The sequence below is a fragment of the Rhipicephalus microplus genome, chromosome X, assembly GCF_043290135.1.
Source record: "Rhipicephalus microplus isolate Deutch F79 chromosome X, USDA_Rmic, whole genome shotgun sequence".
NCBI lineage: Eukaryota > Metazoa > Arthropoda > Arachnida > Ixodida > Ixodidae > Rhipicephalus > Rhipicephalus microplus.
In genome coordinates, this window is record NC_134710.1 from 283,479,861 (window position 1) to 283,502,954 (window position 23,094).

The following is a 23,094-nucleotide window of genomic DNA, read 5'->3' on the forward strand; positions in this document are numbered from 1 at the left end:
TCCCGTTAAGTGGCCAGAGCATGTCACTCTGTGAATGGGCGGTTGAAAACGCGTTTGGCCGATCGCGAAAATCTGCTTCGACCGGAAGTGATTTGCAGCTTGAAAATGTTGTAATTAATTATACAGTTTACACCGAGTGCTCGAATCGGTCACTGAATAACCCTTGGGACTTGGTCTACCAGCCCCATGTGTTTGTACAAAATCGCCGAAACCGTTTCGGCGTCCCTTTAATGCTCAGCGGTGCCTACGCGCTACGTTCCCGGCCCATCTCCGTTTCTTCTTGATTGTACCTATAATGATTGTACCTATAATTAACCCCAGTTTGTTTCCTCACCCACTCTGCTCTCTTCTTATCTTTTGATGCGAAGGAGCTCTTGACTACTCTGTGTTACGCTGTCCCTCCATCCACAACGCTTCCCTCCCCGCAAGTGGTGGAGCGGTGCCAAGTAGCTCACGGTCTTCTAGCAGTGCGTGGTGACGTCTCTCTTCCTCGCCTGCCGCGCACTCGCCGAGTGTCAGCTTCTCACTTCACCTTTTCCACCACTCGCAACGCTCGAGCCCACTCCTCACGGAGGCATAATCTATCCCACGCCACGTGTCTCCATCTGTCGGCAAGAAGAAGCCGCGAGTCGGTAGGTGTGCATACTGCACGCGCCTTGAGACTCTCGGGGCGCGGAAAATGTAGACAGTACGCCGCTGCTTGCCGCGCAATCACGCCGACGAGCGGGACGCCGTCTCGGCGTGCTTCCCGCTAGTGTGGGTGTACCTTCTTCGGCTGTCACCGGCGTTGCGAGGGTAAGAAGGCTGATCGCGTTCACAAATGGCGACTTCAACACCAACGAGGCGCTAGCCAGGGAAGCCGAACAGAAGCGTCAACTGTGGAAGACCAGCAACGCCGATGAGGTGCGAGTCAAGAACACCAATCGTGTTCGAGAATACAGACAGCGCGCGGCTAACACCAACGAGACGCAAGCCAAAGAAGCCGAGCGCAAGCGTCTTCAACGCAGCCCACCTTCCATGTCTTTGCGTTTCAAACGAACATTTACTCGAGTAAACGCTACACCGTTTCGCTCGTTCCAACTGGGTCAACGTCGTGCGCACTGTTGCAGCTTCGCATCCCATCTGGGTTCCTTTCGGGGAGGTGATCCATTTTTTTCTAAGGTTACACCTGTCACTTTCTTTTCCATTGCTTGCTTCGTCGTCCTCAATTGAGGCTGAACCCTCTTTTTAACAACCGACAAGATACAGCTGTTATATACCTTCCTCTTGAGAGTTAATTGTAAATTACCATTCATAATTCGAAAAAGTTTGCCTAGTGTTATCTATCCTTATTATTCTAGTAATTTCACTCTCATTGTTCGGCACCGAAGTTACTACCTGTTTTAAGTAAACATTGTCCTTTGTAACATCCAGTGTTTCTCCACCAATGGAAAAGCACTGTTTTCTGCCAGGTCTGCTGCACTTTACTTTAGATTTATGCATAATAATGTTAGGCGTACTCATCTGCTTTGCATGTCCAGTTACGTAATAAAAAGCCGTAATTCGTTCCCTGAGTTACTCCTATGCCACCTGCTAATCGCAGGTCACTAAAATACGCTCCAATAACCTTCATACCTAACTCTTCCCAATCTGTAGGACAGTGAACACGCAGTGAATAGCATTGGAGAGATCGTGCCTTCCTGCCTTACACCTTTCTTAAAGGAATTCTGTCACTTTCTTTATGCAAAACTATGGTGGCCGTGGATCTACTGTAGATTTCTTCAAGTATGTTTATGTAGGATTCTTCCGTAGTGCCTGAATCACTGCTGTTGTCTCGACTTAGTCAAATGCCTTGTAATCTATGAGAGATATGTTTAGGGGTTGGTTGTAATCCGTGCATTTTCTTTTGCCTCATTGATAGTATGAATATGGCATAATGTAGAGCAGCCTGTACGAATTTCTGTTCGATCCTTTGGTTGTCTGATCTCTAATGTTGCCTTAATTTCATTAGCTAGTATTTTTGTAAATTGTTTGTAGAGAACGAACCACAGGCTGATTAGCCTGTGATTTTCCAAGTCATTCACGTCTCCTTTTATATTGAATAAAATTCTTTTGGCGTTCTTCCAAGATTCTGGTATCCTTCCCGTCAAGAAACACTTCGTATGTTAGGTGGCTAGTTTTTCTAACACAATGTCTCCGCCGTCTTTCAGCAGGTTCGTTCTTATCTTAACCTCATCAGTTAATTGGCCTCTTTGCATTCTTTCGATGGATGTTACTACTTCTCTTCTCATTACTGGTAGGTTGTCGGATTCCGCTGGGCTATTGACAATGTACATTCCAAGTTTGTGTTTCGAGTGTAAAGTAGCACAATACGTATGCAGAGATATTGACGCATGCAATGTTGTGATTAGGGAATGAACATGTAGAAAATCTGCGGACTATTTTTTAACGCTATTCTTGCCAACCAATGCTATTCAGGCACGTAAATGGACGAAGCCGGATGCCATCAAGGGTCCGTGTTTGTAAACAGTGAAAGGGTCTATAGGAAAAAACTTCGTTTTAACTTTCACGATGATTTGTTATCTTGACCGATCGAACTGAAAATTCCTTTTTCTTCTTTTTCTTCCACCTCCCTTCGTTTTTTTCAATCATCTCCTACCATAATTTCGCCCCGTGGGTGATAATGTAAATCATAACATCGCGCACAACAAACCAAATCTTTGTTGCCATCTGCTGAACGCGTGTACATCGTACGTCGCTGTACGTAAGCTGTACGTCGTTTTCCGGTTGCACTGCTGCACATTGTTTAAAAATACAGTGCATATTTTGTTACAAAAAGTGACTACGTTTTCATTCGTGCTAAGTAAATATATCTCTAACCACCAGTCATCGTGAGAATGTACCCTGTTTGCTAAGAGCGTAACATTTTTTTTTCACGTCTGTAATCTATGACCAGTGAATCACCACACGTTGACCCAACAGACTCTTTTTCTTAACAGCTGTGAGATCAGAAACATTGCAGAAGCTTCTGTAGGTGGCACTCAGACACCTGCAGTGGTCTTCTACTGAAAGATCACACCAGTTCAACTTTCTTGCCAACCAGTGTATGCTCCGAGGACAGTACATGTGGTTGGACACTCGCAGTGGCGTCACACCATTTGCAGACAAGGAAATGTCTATTGCTTTTCCGCGTTGCTTCAACGGACTGTCAATTTTTTTAACTTAGTACACTCATATGAGAACATTACCAGGCTCAGCCAGAACTATCCGAGTAGGTTGGAACGTTTAACGAGTCAGTTATTTCAACTTTTATTATGCACTGTACCGCGCGGCTGTATTTTTAAACTTATGAGACATAGAAATAAATATTAACAATAAAAATTTAAGATAGGTTCGCACTAATGGCCTAAAGGAATAGCAAAGCTGGGTGGCCTTCCTTGTTTCTGTTTATTTTTACTTTTCTTCCCAGGGCACCACTCTTTTACAACGACGCTCACGTCTTCACTTTAGCTCAGCGTATACGGAGCTGCGCAGCGAGTATCGAGAAGCAGAAGGCGTCTCGACCAAATGCACGGACAGCTGCGCACACCCTGCACATGTGCCATTACTAAGGTTATGCAGTGGTGGGAATTCGCGTGCGCTCTCGCACGCTGCCATATAGCTTAGGCAGAATTCTTGAAACGTATAGATTATAGATTATCATGTGGCGCAAAGAATATGATAGTGGACAAATGAATTTTCTTGTTAGCATGCGAATACGACGAACGGAGCTCTGTGCTTTTTAGAACAACAAAGTTCTGCATTTTACACATCCTTAGTAGAGAAGTACGACAGCTTTATTGGGGCAGAAAAAGAAATACACCTTTACATTGGCCTGATCCCCAAGTTTTTTCCAGTTGCAGGTGATTCCATGTAGATGAGGAACTACAGCAAGCTTCTGAGGTCTCACTGGCTCAACATAGGGTATGGCTTATTCCGAAAATTGAAGCTTCTTGACCTAATTTTTCGTGACTAAAACCTGATTGTGAGACGGTTAACGAGCAGAAAATGTAGTCTATCAAATATATCTTTCATTCAGCAAGCAGTATATATATAAAAAAAACTGGCCGCTGTGTTGATTGCCGGCTTCGTGAACGCGCTTGTAACGTCAGAAATGGTCATGATGGTTTTTTCGCATAGAATTGTAAGAGTGGCTGCAAACCACTTTTGCATGACACCATCATTGTTGAAAAAACGTAAACAACACGATAAGAGAGATTATCAAGACAGAGAAGATATGTAAATTAGGGCTGAACTGCGTCAGCACTCCCTCTCTCTGGCTAAATGAAAGAGAATTGTCCTTTCTGAGAATGTAAAATTTTCGCGCATGACAGTTGTGGAAGCTTTGTGACTGTTTTCTTTGTTTTTCGCATTTCGAGAGTATATCTGTGTACTCTCTGCGAAATAAATATTGTTGCAAGTAAGCACTCCTCTTTCCTTGTCCTGTGTCATGTATATTGCGCTACGTGATCAGTTGCGTATTACCATGGTCCCTCAATACTTTTTACTGGTCATGAAACTCCCGCGAAAGTTTCATATAGGGACAAAAGTGGCCACCAGATGTGCCACCGTATACAGGAGGGCATTGATCTGCCGCGCTTGGTAGGGCAGGTGCGCGTTCGAAGAAGCGTTTGCCGTCAAATACACTTCAGATATTTTCCTTCTCCGTGTTCTCGCTAACAAATCATAGCAGTGATTAGTATTGTCAATATTGTACATGATGCGCGTTGTCAAATTGCCCAAGTCATTGATTGCTGGCAATGTTTTGACTGAGAGTATCTGTCAAGTGACGGATGTGTTCATGACATTCTTTACATTTCTCGATTTCTGTATAGTCGCTTTCGGGCTTAAACCGAACACTTTCTTTTCTTTGTCCACTTAGATATCTCTTTCAATTGTTTTCAGCTTTTTATGTGCGAAATATATCTGCCTAACGGAGATAAATTTGTGTGCCACTTACCCAGCAGTGGGTAGCATTTTGAACTTTGCAACAACGCTGCGTCTTGCAAGAAAATGTGGGTGAAATTCTCGGAATATTTTTTTGCTGCCATTACTGGCAATTGTCGAGAATTCCAAACTGCCGTGAGCACAGGTACATAGAGTTTATTTAAATCTGCGTGGATGAAACTGTGGATGAAAAGTTGGGAGATAGAGTGAATGACACAAAAAAGATCACTGAAAAAAAATTATGCCCCTGGTTTTCTCCCTCCTCTGGCCGGACAGGATGGGCGACCACCAGCACGAAACAGTTTGTTTTGTTCGCGCGTAAAAAAGTGCAGACGGCACTTAATAAAAAAGTGCACAACTTCTGCCGTGGTGCTCACAAAATGTGTTCTACAGCCAACACTGGCCGAGGAAGTGCGGTCGCCCAGCAAGATGTTTTCAACAATGTTCATGTAGACATTGGCACAGGCTATATTGTCTATGGTGCGCATTTCAACATGTTCCTCCACAATTTGCAACAGGCGCAATAGTTGCTCCGATGGCACTTGCGAAAATCCTCTCGTTTTAATTGCAGTCAATGCAGTTGGCTCTCGGGAGTTGCTTCTAAGTGTTTGGAGGCAGTCCTTGCAGCTTATTTTAGCAAACTTCTTTGCAACATAGCTGCCAAAGTAATCCAAAACACAGTCCCTCGTTGATTCCGGATGAATCATATCTTGCATGCATTCAGCAGGCTCCAGCAGTATATCATCAAAAAGAACCGCCAAGGTATCAATCTGAAACGTAAATATTTTTTTCATACCACAATAACAAGAGTGAGAAATTTGAAAAGTGAAAAAGCAGAATAGAAGCTCGTTGTATATCATACGACCAGACGTGCATGTCGTTAGCATCAAAGGGCTAGACAACATTCAGCACATTTCCATACGATGGAGAGACACCCTATGAGCAGCGTTGGTGCGCTATTAAAATGTTTACCTGATTAACAGTAGGTTCTTTATGTTGAAAGAGATCCTGCATTTTTAAAAGGATACGTGGATTATACCCTTCAACTGAGGCTCGCTGTGGCGGACGGATCAAGTTGTTCACCGAGAGCAACCGGTAAATGAACAAAAATTGCTGAACCGTTGGCTGTCCCCCTGCTCCAGCAACATGCCTTGCTATGCCAAAAAACCTCTGAAAGAGAGAAAAGTGCAAAGAAAATGTCTTCAACTAGCGAAAAGGTTTAAATTTACCTCGAGGTGGTCTTGTCCAAAGTTTCACACTAAAACATAGCGAAAGCCACATTGTAGCAGCTTTTCGACAAGCGTCACTGTGCTGTGCAAAGTCATTCTCAGAGCACTGCATGTTGGCTTGCTCAGAAAGAAGAGTTGCTTTTGCTTTGGTAAACTCTGGTTGTAAGTGTGCCGCCTGTCAAGCCACTCGATGTTCTCCTTCAGTGTCTGATTTAATTGGAACTTCAAAGGAAGCGACCATAGCTTTGAAATATTAGGGCTTACAGCAATGTGTTCTGCTTCATTATACTGCACATCTTGTGGCCTCTTGGAATTTAAGCAGTCGAATAGAATATTCGCTCGTCTCGCAAAATCCGCGGTTGCTTTGGAGCCACGAAGTTTCACACATTCTTCTCTACTGCGATAGAAGTCCATTGCTGAAGCGGTGCTTTCACTGAAGAGCTGAACGATTTTAGAGAAGTTATATGGCAGAGTGCTGTATTTTCATGAAAGAACAGCACTTTTTGATACATACTAATAATTAATGACACACGCTAGTGCAGACTTGCCTGGACAGCAAGTTTCACACTCAGTTTTTGGAAAGCATTGGGCCTGATGAGTGCTTTCGTAAGCTTTGGCACAGCCCGAAGTTCAGCTTCCTGCTCCTCGTAGTCTACCAGAGCTTCAAAGTGGAAATGCTGTACTTCTTTGTCACCAGGCAACTGTTACATTAAGAAAAAGCCTGTGAGAGAAAACAGCCAGAGCACTGTGATGACTCATCACTGTGTTTTACCCACCAGGAATTTTCCAGCCTTCAGAAGGCTATTCCTGATGCACTTGAAGATGTGAGGTGGGTCAATTATGACCTGAATGATTTCGGAGGAGTCACATGGATGCTCAAATGACGTTGATACTCTGGCGATATCGCCGCTGACACCTAAAAGGACGACATTTCTATTATTAAGATGACATACTAGATACCATGAGGATAAATAATGTCTATAAATATTTACCTAAAGACTTCAATGCTGATCGGTTCGAAGTAGAGTTATCGCAAGTGACTGCATCCACAACGACACCGGCATTCGACAGGAGTACAATGCAATGCAGAAGCAGTTTAGCAATAGCGGAGCCTGGTGGAGCCCCTGACGTGCAAAACGCTCCGACAGTCTGCGACCAGCCACCGAGGAATGGTCGGAAAAGGAATACTAACACATGGTCACCATCTTTCACTTGGTCAGTAGGCTTCGTGTGCTCTGCTAAGTCGACCTTTCCAAGCGGTGTCATATCCGCTTCTCTTGCATGAAGGCTCCTTCTCACGCTCATCTCGTTGAACATCAGGACCCCTAAAGAAAAAATATTATTTCAGCTGTTTACCTAAAGTCGAGAAAAATCAAATGCAAAAAAATAAAGATTGATACCTCGGCGTTCTCTCTCTGGAATATTTCCCACTTTGTCCTTGAGGATGGCAAATAAATTTTCATCAAATCCAAAGACCGCCTTCAGATTTTTTAGGTAGGAGTAGAGTGTGCAAGGGTGTGGTAGAGGCAGAAAATTATTCTCGTGAAGAAATGTATCAACTGCTGTCAATTTGATTTTCAGAAGTAAACAGTCGTAAAGCCATTCTTTGTTATACCTGCAATAAATAAAGCGCAGATTTTTCTGTTCACGATTCAGCGAAAGCACCAGCAAACAGCACTATCAAAGAAAAACAAAATATTGCATTTTGGTCCACGGCATCACTTCTCAGTTTCTATCAATATCCAGAAAGAAAACGCGCACACTCCGAAAACCGCACTTCACATAAAACTCCACACTTCACAAACGGGATCTTACCGTGCTGCTTTCGTAGACTTCGTATTTGCCTTCATGATGCACTGGTCTATAATGAGCTTCTCGCGGTCTGACAGCTTGTGGATATCTCCGTACATTTCACTTTTTTTTATTCGCGTGCGCCTCCGCTTTTGCGAAGTTCCGCTGGCATGAATGAAGCTGTTGCTTCACGCTGCGAAGTTGCGCCTTCACTCTCTGCAGCTCTGATGCTGAACAAACTGGGACCTCTGTTTGACACTCTGCATCAGCGAAGCCTGGGCGATTCTCAGTTCTTACAACATCTGCAAAGACTGACAATGAGCAAATTTCATAAGGGAAGGAGCCAATTTTGTTAGCGTATAGTGAGCGAAATTTGTTAGCTTAGTGAGTGGTTAGGATACTTGCAAGCTTTGTGCCAGACTTACCGTCGATTTCTTCGTCGGCTGCAGTGGAGACGTCCGCATTCGCAACTGTCGCATCACAGTCTGGAGAAAGGTCTCGCGGCCTTTTTACAGGTGGGCGCTTTGTTAGTCCTCGCGAACGCTGTTTCGGTTTGGAGAGGTAAGCAGGCAAACCTTCGAAAATTCTTGGCACGGCGCCTTCCACCAGTCTTGGCCGATCTCGAGGCAGTGAAATGATGTTCCCATTCACTGTACACACGTCCGCACGTACGATGTCACTTGCATCGAAATGTTTTTCGCACACGCGAACATTCTTTGAGTCGAACGAAAATACGACAGTCTCCTGTCGCGGGATTGCACGTTTCCACCTGTAGCGTTGTTTTGCGTCGGCTGGTAAACAGAACAGGGAGACTTTTTTGACGTTGCCCTTGTATCACGAGTGACAGCCCGGCACACAGCAGGTGTTGGGCATCGCGGTCACGACGAGGTGACCGCGAAAAGAGAAAAAAAAAGGTGCAAGCAGCACAAACAACACCACTCCGCGCTCACACTCGGCTAATGGCGGCCAGCAGCAGGCGGCCTCCTCGTCCCCCGGATGGATGGATGGATGGATGGATATGGCTGTACCTTATCGATCGGCACCAAGCCGTAATACCTAATGAACCAAAAACTAGATTCATTTTTTTGTCTGTAAAAAGTGAGTTTGAGGATTCGTACTTTGCAGTGAAGGGTTTAATTTTCATTCGTGCCTTGACTTTAGCCACCAATCAGATAACCTCCTTCTAGTTAAGTCTACCCGCTTAAAGTCTATTTTGCCCTCCCGGTCCCTAAACCCCAGTGCTTTGAAAAACTCTGCGCCATCATCCTGAACTATAGGGTGAAGCCCTTTACAGAACATTGTCAAGTGTTCGGCAGTTTCTCCTTCCTCTCCACACGCACTGCATACTGTGTCAACCCCTTCGTATTTGGCCCGATATGTCTTGGTTCGCAGTACTCCCGTCTTGGCATCAAACAGTAGAGAACTACCCCGAGTATTATCATAGATCCTTTCCTTGGCAATTTCCTGCTTAAAAGTTTGATAGATCTCTCGTGCGGACTTCTTAATCATGCTCATTCTCCAAATGTCAGTCTCCGTTTCCTTCACTTTCTTCTTAACCGATAGTTATTTTTGGTTTGGCCACCTGCTGTTTTCTAAGTATTTACCAGTCAATTTCCTGGTTCACTTCCTCCATTTTGTATCGAAATTCTTTATGTTCATGTAGCTGAAAATCTTCCTAGCCCAGCGCTCCTCCCCCATTTCTCTCAATCGCTTCTCAAATTTTATCTTGCTGCTAGCTTCCCTGCCCTCAAATGATGTCCATCCCATATCACCTTGTACTCCCTGATTTGGTGTATTCCCGTGAGCTCCTAAAGCAAGCCTACCTATTCCACGTTGCTTAATTTCTAATCTTGCTTGAACTTCTGATCTCATGCACAAGACTGCATTGACGAACGTCAGCCCAGGAACCATGACCCCCTTGTAGCTACGCCAGCGCCGCGGCGCGGAAAGTGCGGGCGGTATATAAAGCTCTCCTATTGAGTTACGCGGGAGTTTCATGACCAGTAAAAGTATAGAGGGACCATGGTATTACCAACACGCCCATAATTAGAAAATTAATTAGCTGTTGATGTGCCTTGTGCTATGTATTGCAATGCTTACCGGAGGAATAATAAGCAATTTCCAGAAAAAAATTCGTTTTAATCAACCCACGGGTAACCGTGGATTTGCTCATTTAATGCTTTGACATTCTCGTCCAGGCATTTGGAAGCAATTTCGAGAAATTTATTAGTCGCTAATCCACTATAGATGAACTATTGTTATTATTATTTTTCTGGAAATTTCGCTCTTCGTTTTTCATTTCTGTTTTTATGCTATTCCTTACTATCTCTTTTCCTCCTCACACTCACTTCTGTTTCCTTACCTCTTGGTATGCTATACCAGTCGACGCTACGTTATGCTCTGCTAGCCGCCCTTTTTTGCCCAGTAAATACGATGCTCGCACTCAGATCGTCGATTCGCGAGTGCGAATCCTGCTTCGGCAAGAAGATTTTCCACCATAAATTTCCCCCTCTCTCTCTATCACTACTCGTTCGCTCACGCATCAGTGTTATATTCTGCGACTGACAAATCGGCGCACGTGTATGGGAGCGAAGCAGAAGATGAAGAAGAGGTCGAACGTAGCGCGTGCCGGTGCATGGTGATGTTTTTTTTTTCTACCAACGGCTGGTCTAAGTAGGCAGGCAGGCAAAAAACTATATTAACAGCACCGCTCTTTCATAGCCACCGTGGTCGAGGGGCTAGTGGACGCGAACGTATATATTGCTTTAGAAGTCCGAAAATACCGCCAAGTGTATATTGATGTTGTGTTAGAAAAAATTCATCTAACACATCATTAAGCGTCGCGACACTGCTATATGGTTGCAGTCGTGGCCGAGTGATTAAGGCAATGGACTTGAAATCCACTGGGATTCTCTCGCGTAGGTTCAAATCCAGTGCTGCTTACAAATTCAAGTTTGTTTTTACTTCAATGTAATCGGCTAGCAGCGCAGCAAAATAAAGAGCTATCGCAGTTTGAGTCATAGTCAAATTACAAGGCTCGCAAAACTTGGAACGACAAGTGTCGGAAACCTATTGCCACAGGCATCAATGCTTGCAGATGATTGAAGCGCGACTAGGTGAGGAGGGGGCAAATAACTAAAACTAAAAGCTCAATATTATTTTTTCTTCAAATAGTTGTTTTTTATATATGTCGAAGTTAACAATATACTTAATTTACAGTGTACCTGACACCAGGCTAAATGATTGATTGCCTCAATTTCTCGTCGATTGTCATAAATGAGAAGGAGAGGGGCGTATCCAGGCAATTCATTATCAATGCTTGTGTTTAGTTAAACGTGTTCTTTGGTTTTGCGCATTGCCAGGTCAACGAGGCATTTCTCATCTTTTCGTGGTAGTTTCGTTCGTACCTTCAGTAGTTTACTGATGTTTTATGAGCTGTTTACTGATGTGACATTTCAGAGCTAAACTAGCCCACAGGATGTGTAGACAGCCGCTCCTGCCACTGCCAGTGGCTCTCGCTGGCGCCCGGCCAGAGTGCCCTCGCCTTTGGTGACTGGGAACACTACACGATAAGGGACGATATCCTGTACTCTACGGCTGCCAAAGCTATATTTACCAAGCTGCTGCCTCGCTGCAGTGGTTTTAGATGATTGGGCAACGTGATATTTTGAACCATTATGGTATTGTGCTCGTGAACAGTTGTCTCACAATTTCCTCTGCGAAGTTTTTTGAGCATAATATAAGTACGTCATTTGCTTCCTCAAACCACTATGCTTCCTCAATCTTTTTTTTTCTTTTTTTTCCCGCATGAATTACGTGAGCCACAAGGCGCATTAAAATTGCGTAACAATAATGCCACGTGAAAGGTCAGCAAATAGGAACAGTTTCCATTTCGCGCCTTGTAGGGCGAATCCGTGACATCACTACCGCTTCCGGTTCTGGCATCATATTCTATTTTTTTTTATTTTTTCATCGCTGTTAGTTGTTAGTTGTCCTCTCCTCGCGTAGACGGCAACGGTGGCAATGAGTCGCCGACTTCCGGATCCATGGGCTTCTATTGAAGTTATGCTACTAGTTTACATATACCTTCGAGGTAAAATGTTCTTGTACTTAGTGAAGTTGTTTAGGACCGATTTGTCTGCTGCCATTTCTTTTCTCGTATTTATCGAGGGAGGAATAATAATAATAATAATAATAATAATAATAATAGGATTATTATTATTCTGGCGCCACTGCTTGCTGGCGAAAACCAGCAAGCAGTGGCGGTATTTTTGTTTCTTTGCTGCAGAGGAATCTGGACACACTACCAGAGAGGCTGCTTTTCATGTCCAATAGATCTTTCGAGACAGCTTCATCAGATAATAGTAATATTACATAAGATCTTAGAGTGACATCAGATAATATCAATAGTGTTAGGCTTTTGTGATTTAAAACTACAATATAACTCTTGAAAATGCCGTAGTGAAGGGCTGTCAAAGTTTTGACAATCTGTCCAAGCCATCATACCTAAAAACAACAATTGTAAAGCCAATTTAAGGGATTTTACACAAGAGATAGTGGGTGATGTAGTGGGTGATGTAGAACTTGAAGATTAACGTTAGGAAATTTTGTACTGCAATGGACATAAAAAGGCTGGAATTGATGATCCCAACGCACAAACTTGAATAATACTAGCAAGCTAAGAAAAAAAACTTGGTTACTTCCTTCGTCGTGGTAACTTGTATAACACGAAAGTGGGCCGTGTCTTCACTGGAGTAGTTGACTGTTTACTACATACATGCGCAAGAGCTTTCACAACATCTCTTGATGATAGACATATATACCACCGTTTGATATGTATGCCCTCCATCAATGCCCTGTGGCACGTATCCGTCTTGATGGCTAACACTCATGTTCTGTGCTGGCTAAACATGGCCCCGGACGCAGCATAGGGTGAATACCGCCAACGATGGTCAGCAAGCACGCAGTCAACACTGGTCGGCAACCACACTCATGCGTCAATTCAATCAGACTAACTCAGACTCCGATCAAGCCATCAGTCAGTCTGAGTGAGCCCGGATGAGTGATATCTTGGTCAGCTAGAATCCGAGGAAGTATGGTTGAGAAAAACTTTAGTGAGTGTGAGTACTAGTAGGTTAGGTTAAGGAAAAGTTTCATAAGTGTTCGAATAAGCCCTAAGGGCGAGGTATACTTTAGGAATCAGTCTGAGTGAGCTCCACATTGTTTTGCCGACCTCTCTCCTATATCTATTTAACTTGAGCGTTCCTTACGTTGTCTCAAGCCTATATTGATTATGTCGACTCACAGCCCACAGCAGTGACGTTCATACACCAGTTCAATATAATTCAACAGATGCGTGACTTACAGAGGAGGAGAGGCTTCTTGCCCCATCCCCCCATTTTTTACAAATGAAGGCCGTGAAAGAACATATGGCTGGAGTCATCACTTTCAATAAAAATGTTCTCAGCGTATTGCAACCACTGATAGCTCGCATTAAAATACACTATAGAAAAATAGCGAAGTGCAACACCGATTATGTCAGATATTGGTGTTAAAATGCATTCACACCTTGAACGAAACAGCTAACAGACACATGAGTCAGCTCGCACCAGACTATGATAGAACCGTGAGTGAGTTTAAGTGAGTAATATTTTGGTCATTCTGAGTACGAGCGGGTCCCATAAACCTCTAGTGTATTTCGGTTCGAACGAATCCAGTCAAAGAATACATTGTAACAGGTTGAGTGCTTGTGCTAGTTAATGGTGCATGTTAATGGAAGATCCCTTTTTGTGCGTGATAAGTTTTCAGGAAAAATTGAGATTGGTTACAAAGAACATCGGTGAGTGTGAGTCCGAGTTAGCTCCAAGGACGAGGTAAACGTTTTATGAGTGGTTGAGGGAGTTCTAAATTTGTTTTTGCTGACCTATGCTGGTGCTCGATATGCACTGAATCAAAGCATCGCCATCTGACGAGACAAAGGCCGCGTTGTGCGCTCCTCAGCAATAGGGTACCTCCTCCCGTGTTCACGCATATACCACACACCCCTCTGGAGAACGAGAGGAAAAGTTTTTAGCTTGAGCGGTTAACATGTGGAAAGCGTTCGGCTACCCGAGAAAGCCTCTCTCGGTGCACCTATAGTCACTGACTGCGCAACATTCACCCGTCGACATCATTGCCTTTCTGTGCAGATTATTTCAGCAGTTCTATATGCCTGTGCTATCGCCATGGAACTAGTAGGCGGTGGATAAACGTCGTTCGTGCATGTGGAAGCTGTATTACTCTCTGAACAATCCGTCACACGAACACGATGTGGAACGCAATGAAAGCAATGAATATACAGGGTGTCCCACATGAGCAATGAATATACAGAGTGTCCCACATAACTTGAGCCAAGAACTTCAAAGTGAAAGGCACTTAGGAGAAGAATTGAACCAAACGCATACTATTTGCACTAGCCTGTAGGTACTCAGACTATTTTTTTATTTCTCACCATACCAAATAATTATTTCTTAATTACCTAAGTTTTTATATATGGCTTGAAACCCAAAATATGAACACTGAGATGTAGAGCACTTTCAGAAACCACCAACAAATTTTTTTCCTGTACGATACGTCTCACGCTGTTGTTCTTTCCACGTTGTAAACAAATCCCACGAAACGTGAAAAGTAGCCGTGTGACGGACCGCGAGCGCACTGCTATAGTGCTGCTATGGGCTTTCTTTACAACGCGGAAACAATAACAGCACTAGACGTATCGTACAGGCAAAAAAATTGTCGGTGGTTTCTGAAAGTGCTCTACGTCTCAGTGTTCATAACTTGGGTTTCCAGCCCATAATTAAATACGGGTATTTAATAATTATTACCTAATAAATGTAGGGACAAATACAAAATAGCCTGAGTACCTACAGGCTAGTGCGAGTAGTACGCGTTTAGTTCAATTCGCCACTGAAGTGTCCTTTGTATGTATATATATATATATATATATATATATATATATATATATATATATATATATATATATATATATATTTATATAAATATATATATATATTCCTTGCCATCGGATATCCCTCTGAGAGGAAAGGTGAGAGATATGAAACGCTCATTTAGCGTTTTGCGCACGTGTGTCAGTGGTGAAGCGCTCAATAAAAAAAAGTCAATGAGAAGGCGCGGGTTCGATTTCAATGTCATTCAAATGAATCAATTTTTTTTCGTCTGACTTTTTTTGAAGTTAGTCAGTGTATATTTTTGGACAGCACTTTCATGGCGGAAATGGTGTCAGTGAAGTCTCGGTGGACCTTGTTGTAAAACGCTGTCAAGTTAAAACCCACGTCTCCCTGATAAGGCACGAGTTTGCATAATAATGGGAAGCTAACAATAACTTACGTTTTCGTTCTGCAATCATCTTCACTATTATTTCAAAATCGTCTGCTTGCATCTTTTTGTAAAAGTCAGACATGTGATGGACTATAGTAGGCGTCCTAACACAAAATTTAGCTAAGAAACAATAAAAGTGACAAAAAGAAGCTCTTATACCTGTGAAAGTTTTCAGTTAGTGTGAAGCCACACTTTCATTCTTTTTTGCAATATGGTATCTTCGGTTCTGATCTTTTCCACGTGACAGTGAGACGAAGGAGAAAGAGAAAAATATATGCGTGAAGTACATAGCAGGAGACCATACCCCATCTACGGATCATTGGTTTCAGCCTATCTAACACCCACATGCTTTGTTAGCGACGATATTGCACGTGAGCCTGCTAATACAGAGCCATTCGTGTTTCTATCTCGTATACCTATACTGAATGCAGCAACAATAAAACGCTACTTGAGACACTTCATTTAAAACATAACCTTTGCCGTGTGGCCAGCATTTGTAACCGTCTACCTATAACCTGCTCCTAGTTGCCGAAGCCGCATTTTCTTTCGTTTTTTTTTCTTTTTGTAATGCGCATTTGTTACGACACAAACTCGTGAGGAAACGTCTTCGCGCGCACACGACTTCCTCTAAAGCCGTGCCGCTGTATGAACATGCTCAATTCTTCAGGAAACAGCGCCAACCCGTCGTTCTCAGTTTCCCGGGACCACTTGAAACTTTGTTCTCGGGATCACTGCCCTTTCTGACGGAACGCTTGTATGCCTTTCGCTTTGTGCCGCCTTATAAAAAGAGCACGAGAACTTTGGCCAGCGGGTCCAGCCGGCAGCCATTGTCGATCAACGAGCCGGGGAGAAAGGAAGTGTTTGCGAACGCGGATTGCCCCACTTTCTCTCGAGTGCGTGTGCGCGCCGGTATGTGAATGTGTGTGCGATGCCGCGATGACCTGGCGCAATAGTGGACGGCGCTCACGTCGTGCCATATAAGGGTCGCCCAACCGTACCCCCACCCGCTTGCTTGCTTGCAGCTGTTTACACGGAAAGCTAACGATCTTTGTCCTTCGTTTTGAGACTTCAGGCGCTTGTATAAGTTGGGCACCGTACAGCCGGTTCATTTCCTCGTCCCACGACTTTTGCATGGGCGGTGATGTGAGACGCGGAGAAGGCTTTCAGTACGCGGTGCATATATATAGAGAGAGTGCATCTGCGACGAAGGAAAAGAACGTTGACATGGCACTTTCTCGGTGGAAGCCGTCGTCCGGGGCAGCGATCGTGCTCGTCGTCCTGCTCTTGTTCTTCGACCACCCACGGGCCAACCGACTCGCGTTCTCTGCGAGTGTGGCACCGAAGCGCACTGCATTGGATATCATCTGCGGTTAGTTCGGAAGTGGCCCGATGATCAGTTTTGTTCCATCCCGTTTGTTGCAATCCACGCGGTAGGTGAAAGAAGTCGGAGCTACAGACGAGTTCCTGTCATTTGGCATTGCTTTTTTGTTTCACTTCCATTGGGTTGTTTCCTCTGTCTCGGAGCACGAAGTTGCCGGCCACTGCTTTTGCTTTTATTCAGCGTCAACAATGGCAGCGGCAATATACGTCGAACGTTCTTGAAGTGGAATGCTGGATTGATGACAAATAATGAGTACTGCTTCCTAGCTTTGTATTTACAATACCGTACTAACGCCGTACGAGCGTTGACACCGGGGCATGGTATAGCACATAATATTAAGGGGAAGTTAGCGACATATCGCATATATAGCACAAGTTCACAGAATGCACTTATGTGAGAACGCTTTTTGCTATGCTGTTTACCAAAGCAACAGAATTCTGTCAGCACGGCCCTGTCCGCGATTACGTGTTCAGGAAACCAACGCGAAATTCATCGCCATATCACTGAGTTCGTTGCTGTGTTCGATATTAAAAACGGCCATGACCTATAGTTAATACTCCTATGACATTCAAAATTACAATGGTGCGAAATTCCCAAGCTAGCAAGTTTTTCATAATAAACAATGGAAATAGCGAAGCTAAGCAAAGCTAATTTTTGTGATCCGTACACAAGCTTTTGTTTCCTTTTTCACGTTCGAATCTACCCCGATCGTATTCAAAATTAGCGCAATTTTGATTACCGAGGCTGCGCTCTGAAGATAAGAATGACATACTTCGTTCAATTATTTCGGGTATATTTTTGATTCAGCAGATTCATTGCAGAAGCGCTTTGTATACGCTTGAAAAGTACCATGTTTATTCTTTGCGGCCTTCACAGCAAAGTACTATTTCAGCCCTACTGAAGCGGTGCGTTTCTTTTTTTTAACAACTTTGCTTCATATGCAAAATAATTTTCGCCAATGTTCCTTTCTTTCTTTTTCTGGAATTATTGCGCACAAAAATTCTGTAGTTCTCTTTTTTTATTAGACAAACTATTTTACAACCATTGAAATGAGTTGCGATAGTACTATGTGCGCAATAAAGCCATTATGTAACGAGAAAGAAGAAAAAAATGCACTTTTCTCTTTCAGATCTCCCGCAAGATGTGAATGACCAGCTGAGGAACACAACCAGAAAGTGCGAAGAAATGTTTCCGCCATCGGTAAGTAAAGCTGCAAAGTGCATTTTCTTCTAGTGCTTTTTTTTGTTGAGAAACGTAAAAAAAATCGTGAGCTATGAAGAATGGTTCAATTTGCACTTTCTGAGCTTCTTCTAAACCCAAATATAGCAAATAAGTTTCGAAATTTGAAAGAAAATGCACCTTACGGATTTCCGCCCAACTTACTTGCAATAATTCTAGTTCAAAATCATGTGCAATAGTTCCCGATAAATTCGTTCAAGCCTTACACTCAGCAAACACGATCATTTAGCCCATTAAGTTGAGTGACTGAACCGAATTGGTGATGCGGGAAGCCACGTCCGATCCATTAATCAGACTTGGCCGACCAGCCGACCATGATTGCTAGATATACGGACTGTTCTACTGCTGCGTGTTGCATTCCCTACACGAATCGAATTTGTATGCGTGTGTACAAAACCACTTAGTCCAATTTTAAGAGGCTGAATGGCTTTGAAAAAAAAAACAATACTATGCGATCTTCTTATTGTACAGACAGCTTTAGTTTCCCGAAAACCGTAAGCTTTACTTTCCGAGCCTGGAAGCATTCAGGAACGTTTTTTTGTCACTGACAAAACATGGGCAAGTACCAGCCCTGTATTGTTTCCGCTACACACGCGTATATACTAATATATATATATATATATATATATATATATATATATATATATATATATATATATATATATATATATATATATATAGTCTAGTAGATCCTCCGTGAGCGGTCACAACGTGGTTTATTTCGACGTTTCGGCCTAGAGTCTGGCCTTCATCAGGAATAAAGATACAGTTTGTCGGTGCTCAGCTTTATACAATCTCAAATCAGAGGGCAAGGAAAGAGGGGAAAAAAAGGAAAAAAAGAAAAGAAAAGGAAAGAAAAAAGAGAAAAATAATATACGGTGGACGCCCCTGGGGTGCCCCCCTTTTCCACTTTTCCCTCCACTTCCCCCCATCTCTCTCCCCCCTCTCCCCTTCACCTTTCTGATGTCAGCGGTCTGTGTATGTTTCCGTTCACTAGCGCATTCCTCCCGATCAGACGGTCCCTCCTGGCACTGGCGGTTCGGTGTGGGGCAAAAAAGAGCTTTTCAGGAAGTCCTAAGCCTTTAACTACTCGGGGTCCCGTAAACAATTCGTCGTAGAAGGACGGGGGCCGCGTATTGTGGCAGAGGCTGGTCAGCGGGCATTTTAGGAAGTTCTAAGCCTTTAACTACTCCGCGCCCTGTCAAATTTCGTCGTAAAAATAGGGGTGCCCCGTATTGCGGTGGGCTGTGCAAGCGCGTGCAATGCAAATTCCTGGCCCGCTTCTAAATTACGCGTGTCGTGGGGGCCTCCTGGCTGTGCACATGGTTGCTGCTGGGCATGTCGTGTATGGCACAATTGATTGGGTAGTAAAATAAAACAAAACAGACGACAGCTGCACTTAGGAAGAGTAGTTACACTTGGAATTGTTTTAGGTTGTCCAGTGCCCTTCGCAGCTGCAGTGCCGTGAACTCAGTTACTATTTTCATTGTTGCCGTTATTGTTTTCTAATGCTTTCTAATATATATATATATATATATATATATATATATATATATATATATATATATATATATATATATATATATATATATATATATATATATATATATGAGATCTAAAGGACAATAATGCCAAGGAAAGTATAGGGGAAGTTATTACATGGAGTTCTAATGTAAATATGAAGAAAGAAGAAAGAAAAGTTGGTGAAAAAATAACTTGCCGTGAGCAGGAACCAAACCTGTAACCTTCAAATAACGCCGTCGACGCATAGAACGCATCAATTGAAGATCGCAGGTTTGGTTGCTGCCCACCGATAGTTATCTTTTCACCCACCATTCTTTCTTCACATTTACATTACGATTCGGTCTAATAACTTTCCCTCTACTTTTCTTGGCATTATTGTCTGTTATATATCTTTATTATAGCATCAAAACACGGAAAAACGAGCCTTGAAGTAACACTTCTCATATATATATATATATATATATATATATATATATATATATATATATATATATATATATATATATATATATATATATATATATATATATATATATATATATATATATATATATATATATATATATATATATGGGATATGGCACAACGGGAGCGTTGTCAACAAGGATAAATATATTTATTTCCCAACAGTTTCGGGAGGGGACCTCCCTTCATCAGGGGATGAGTTATACTGACATGTCAGTATAACTCATATACTGGTTCATGTCAGTATAACTCATCCCCTGATGAAGGGAGGTCCCCTCCCGAAACTGTTGGGAAATAAATATATTTATCCTTGTTGACAACGCTCCCGTTGTGCCATATCCCATACCTTCACGAAGACTAACTGGCCCGTTGAATTATTACTCCCACTATATATATATAAATATATATATATATATATATATATATATATATATATATATATATATATATATATAATAAACAATGGAAATATTTATATTTATATGTATAGATATATATATATATATGTATATATATTTTTTTAAATTACTGCTGCTAACAAATTGTTCACGAATTTCGATACCAACAATTTGTTCTGTTACGTGCTGCGGTGCTTTCTTAACAGTGAACAGTAGCATTCTTATGACTTCAAAAAAGGAGAGTGCCACAACCATGCCGCCGTGAACCGCTTATATGTAGCTTCGACTGTATGTAATTTAGAGACTTGCAACATTAAAGCACATCGAAAAGTGACATTTTCTGTCTTACATCTGTTGGAAGGAGAAAAACGAATGTGGCAATTTGACATAAAGCATCAGAAGGCTACAAAAATTTCATACCAATTATTCACTTACATTCTGTAAACTTTGCTGTGTCTTGGTCATTTTTAAGGTCAATAAAGGTGAAAATATTTTCCCCCGAATCGATAAACGTTTGAGTTAGATATGCCGAAAAAAATTCTATTATTCAGTTCTCCCTTATTTCCTTTTTCTTTGTTATAGAGGCGATGCTGTGCTATGAATAACTGTAATCATTGCTGATTGCTTACTGTCTACTTGATAATGAATATATTTCAATCACTGCTGTAAAATATCTCTCCTTTTTTTATAACCTAGCCACATCTTTGAATTTACGTGATTCGCCAAATGCTTCCAATACGACTGCGTATATGCACATTTCATGCGAAGGCAAATTTATTCAAGCACTACAGATTATCATTTGAAACGAGTGGCTTGATGAAACTGAAAGCTAAACATTTATTTCTGACCTTTAGCAACAGTACGCAAATTTCGAAGCACGCTCCCTTCAGCGTCATAGAAATGTTAGCCGTTGACAGTTTGCACGCTTTCCCCCAGGTGGCGAGTTTGAGCGACCACAGGAACATCGAATGCCTGAAGCAAGTGGCTGGGCCCCAAGCCGATGAACACAAGACCCGAGAAGTGTTCTGCGCACAACGAGAACTATTCCAACCAGTGCGTACTTTCATTGAACTCGAATATCGGCGCAACGGTGGCGTACGCACTCGTGCAAGTGACAAATGACCCGAGCAGAAACGTCACAACTGAAACATTTACAAAATCAGGCTTTAAGAATGGTTACTTGCTGTCGACCACCCCAGCTTAAAGGGGCCCTGCAACACTTTTTCAGCATTGTCAGAGAACGCGGCCGATCGGTAGTAGGGGCTCCCAACAACTCGCGAGCTAAATAATAAAGCTCAGCACGTGGCCTGTAATGAATAATTTATCAAAGTCAACTAAATCTACTTTCTCTTCTCTCGACAATAGATGGAAGAAGTTCAAAAATCACTCGTAGAAGGTCTTATATCATTCATTGGTTGATCTGAACATGACATGCTCGGTCGTTACAGGAATCGCCGCGGAAGACCGCGACTTGTCTACGCGTGCACGCACTATCAAACTGGAAAAGCCACGTATTCGAAGAAAGGAAAAAAGAAAACAGTGGCGAAGGTCACGAAGCACGCGTCACATATTTTTTTTGTTTGCCCCTGCCATTTCTTTATGCTTAGTTTCCAGTGGTTTCGTCGGGACGAAAGAAGAGAGAATGCGATTGCAACGTGCGACAAATCTTTCTTACTCCGCTCGTACTTGGCGGATTCTTAAACCTTTTGCGGCGTTGAATTCGTAAGGCAATACGCTCTTTTAAAGAATCCTTTCCATGGTTACTTTAAAAAGTGCTTGAGAGCTGCTTTAACATAATAATCATGCGCCTTCCACTCATTACCCGCATGCTGCAGAACAATCTTCCCCTTGTCGCGATTTCACCACACTGACCATAGTTGTGCCGCCTACCTTTCTATTGTGGCTTTACTGCACAGAGCACCCGTCATGAGCGTACACATTTTACCCCAGGAAGCCATCTCAGTAGTGTTGCGAGTATTGCAGTCTGGAGGTAAGGAGAAGAAAAAAACAGTTAACAACACTGGCGTTGCGCTTCATGACAAATGAACTACTTGAACACAATAGTTAGGTGCGCCTACCATTAGTCGTATACTTTCCTTCGTTCAGTGCCTTGCACGTATGCAACATGAGCTAAAAGACTCACTTCTCTCTCCTCCCAGTACATCGACTGCGTTATGAAAAGTCAGAGGGACATGCTGGTAAGTATTCTACTTTAAATATTTATTCATGAAGTTACCTATTTATACGTCCTTAATATGCACTTCTCAAGAGTACCTGCATTATATTACACTCATAACGTTCACGTAAACATCGTTCCATAAAAGTAACAAAACTACTGGCACTAACCATGGAGCCTCTGACCGTACGACGTTTTGTTTTCATGTCACCAGAAGGCGTATGCTAAACTATCGGCGACGGAACTGCGGGCTGTTCGGGACGGTCTTGTAAGGACGCCGCTCTGTTAGAATATGTGCGTTCTTTACGTAGTGTTTATTATGTTCCCGTTCCTTTTTTTCAGGTATGCATGCTGACAACATGGAATGAGCTACTTCGTACCTAGCAGATTAAGTTCAAATAGATTAAAAACTCTATACGAAACCATTCTTTCCATCCGTGTTGTTTCTCACTTTTGGACAAACATTCGATGCCTGTAGCTTTATTAGCTTAAGACCTAGGCGAAGCTGTTAACATCAGAGTGCAAATTAAATTTCAATCTTTATGAATA

General features: G+C 42.7%; 1 protein-coding gene across 2 annotated transcripts; it reads left to right on the forward strand.

The window, feature by feature from the left end:
* The first annotated feature begins 16,405 nt into the window (after positions 1 to 16,405).
* Positions 16,406 to 22,970, forward strand: LOC142761728 (uncharacterized). 2 transcript variants are annotated; one of them, XM_075879249.1, is made up of 6 exons: positions 16,406 to 16,792; positions 17,873 to 17,943; positions 21,306 to 21,422; positions 22,529 to 22,567; positions 22,760 to 22,813; positions 22,888 to 22,970. In XM_075879249.1, exons 2-6 carry the CDS (start codon positions 17,929 to 17,931, stop codon positions 22,927 to 22,929), a joined length of 267 nt encoding a protein of 88 aa, XP_075735364.1. In that variant the 5' UTR covers positions 16,406 to 16,792; positions 17,873 to 17,928; the 3' UTR covers positions 22,930 to 22,970. The 2 variants fall into 2 exon arrangements, with proteins under 2 accessions (XP_075735364.1, XP_075735365.1); XM_075879250.1 differs by having other exon boundaries at positions 16,411 to 16,731.
* Positions 22,971 to 23,094: the final 124 nt, after the last annotated feature.

Bases quoted from the DNA above. Each gene is read 5' to 3' on its own strand.
- LOC142761728 (XM_075879250.1), top strand. From the start codon at position 16,494: ATGGGCGGTGATGTGAGACGCGGAGAAGGCTTTCAGTACGCGGTGCAT. The intron at 16,732-17,872 runs GTTAGTTCGGAA...TTTCTCTTTCAG, and splicing joins TGCATTGGATATCATCTGCG to ATCTCCCGCAAGATGTGAAT. The intron at 22,814-22,887 runs GTAAGGACGCCG...CCTTTTTTTCAG, and splicing joins GGGCTGTTCGGGACGGTCTT to GTATGCATGCTGACAACATG.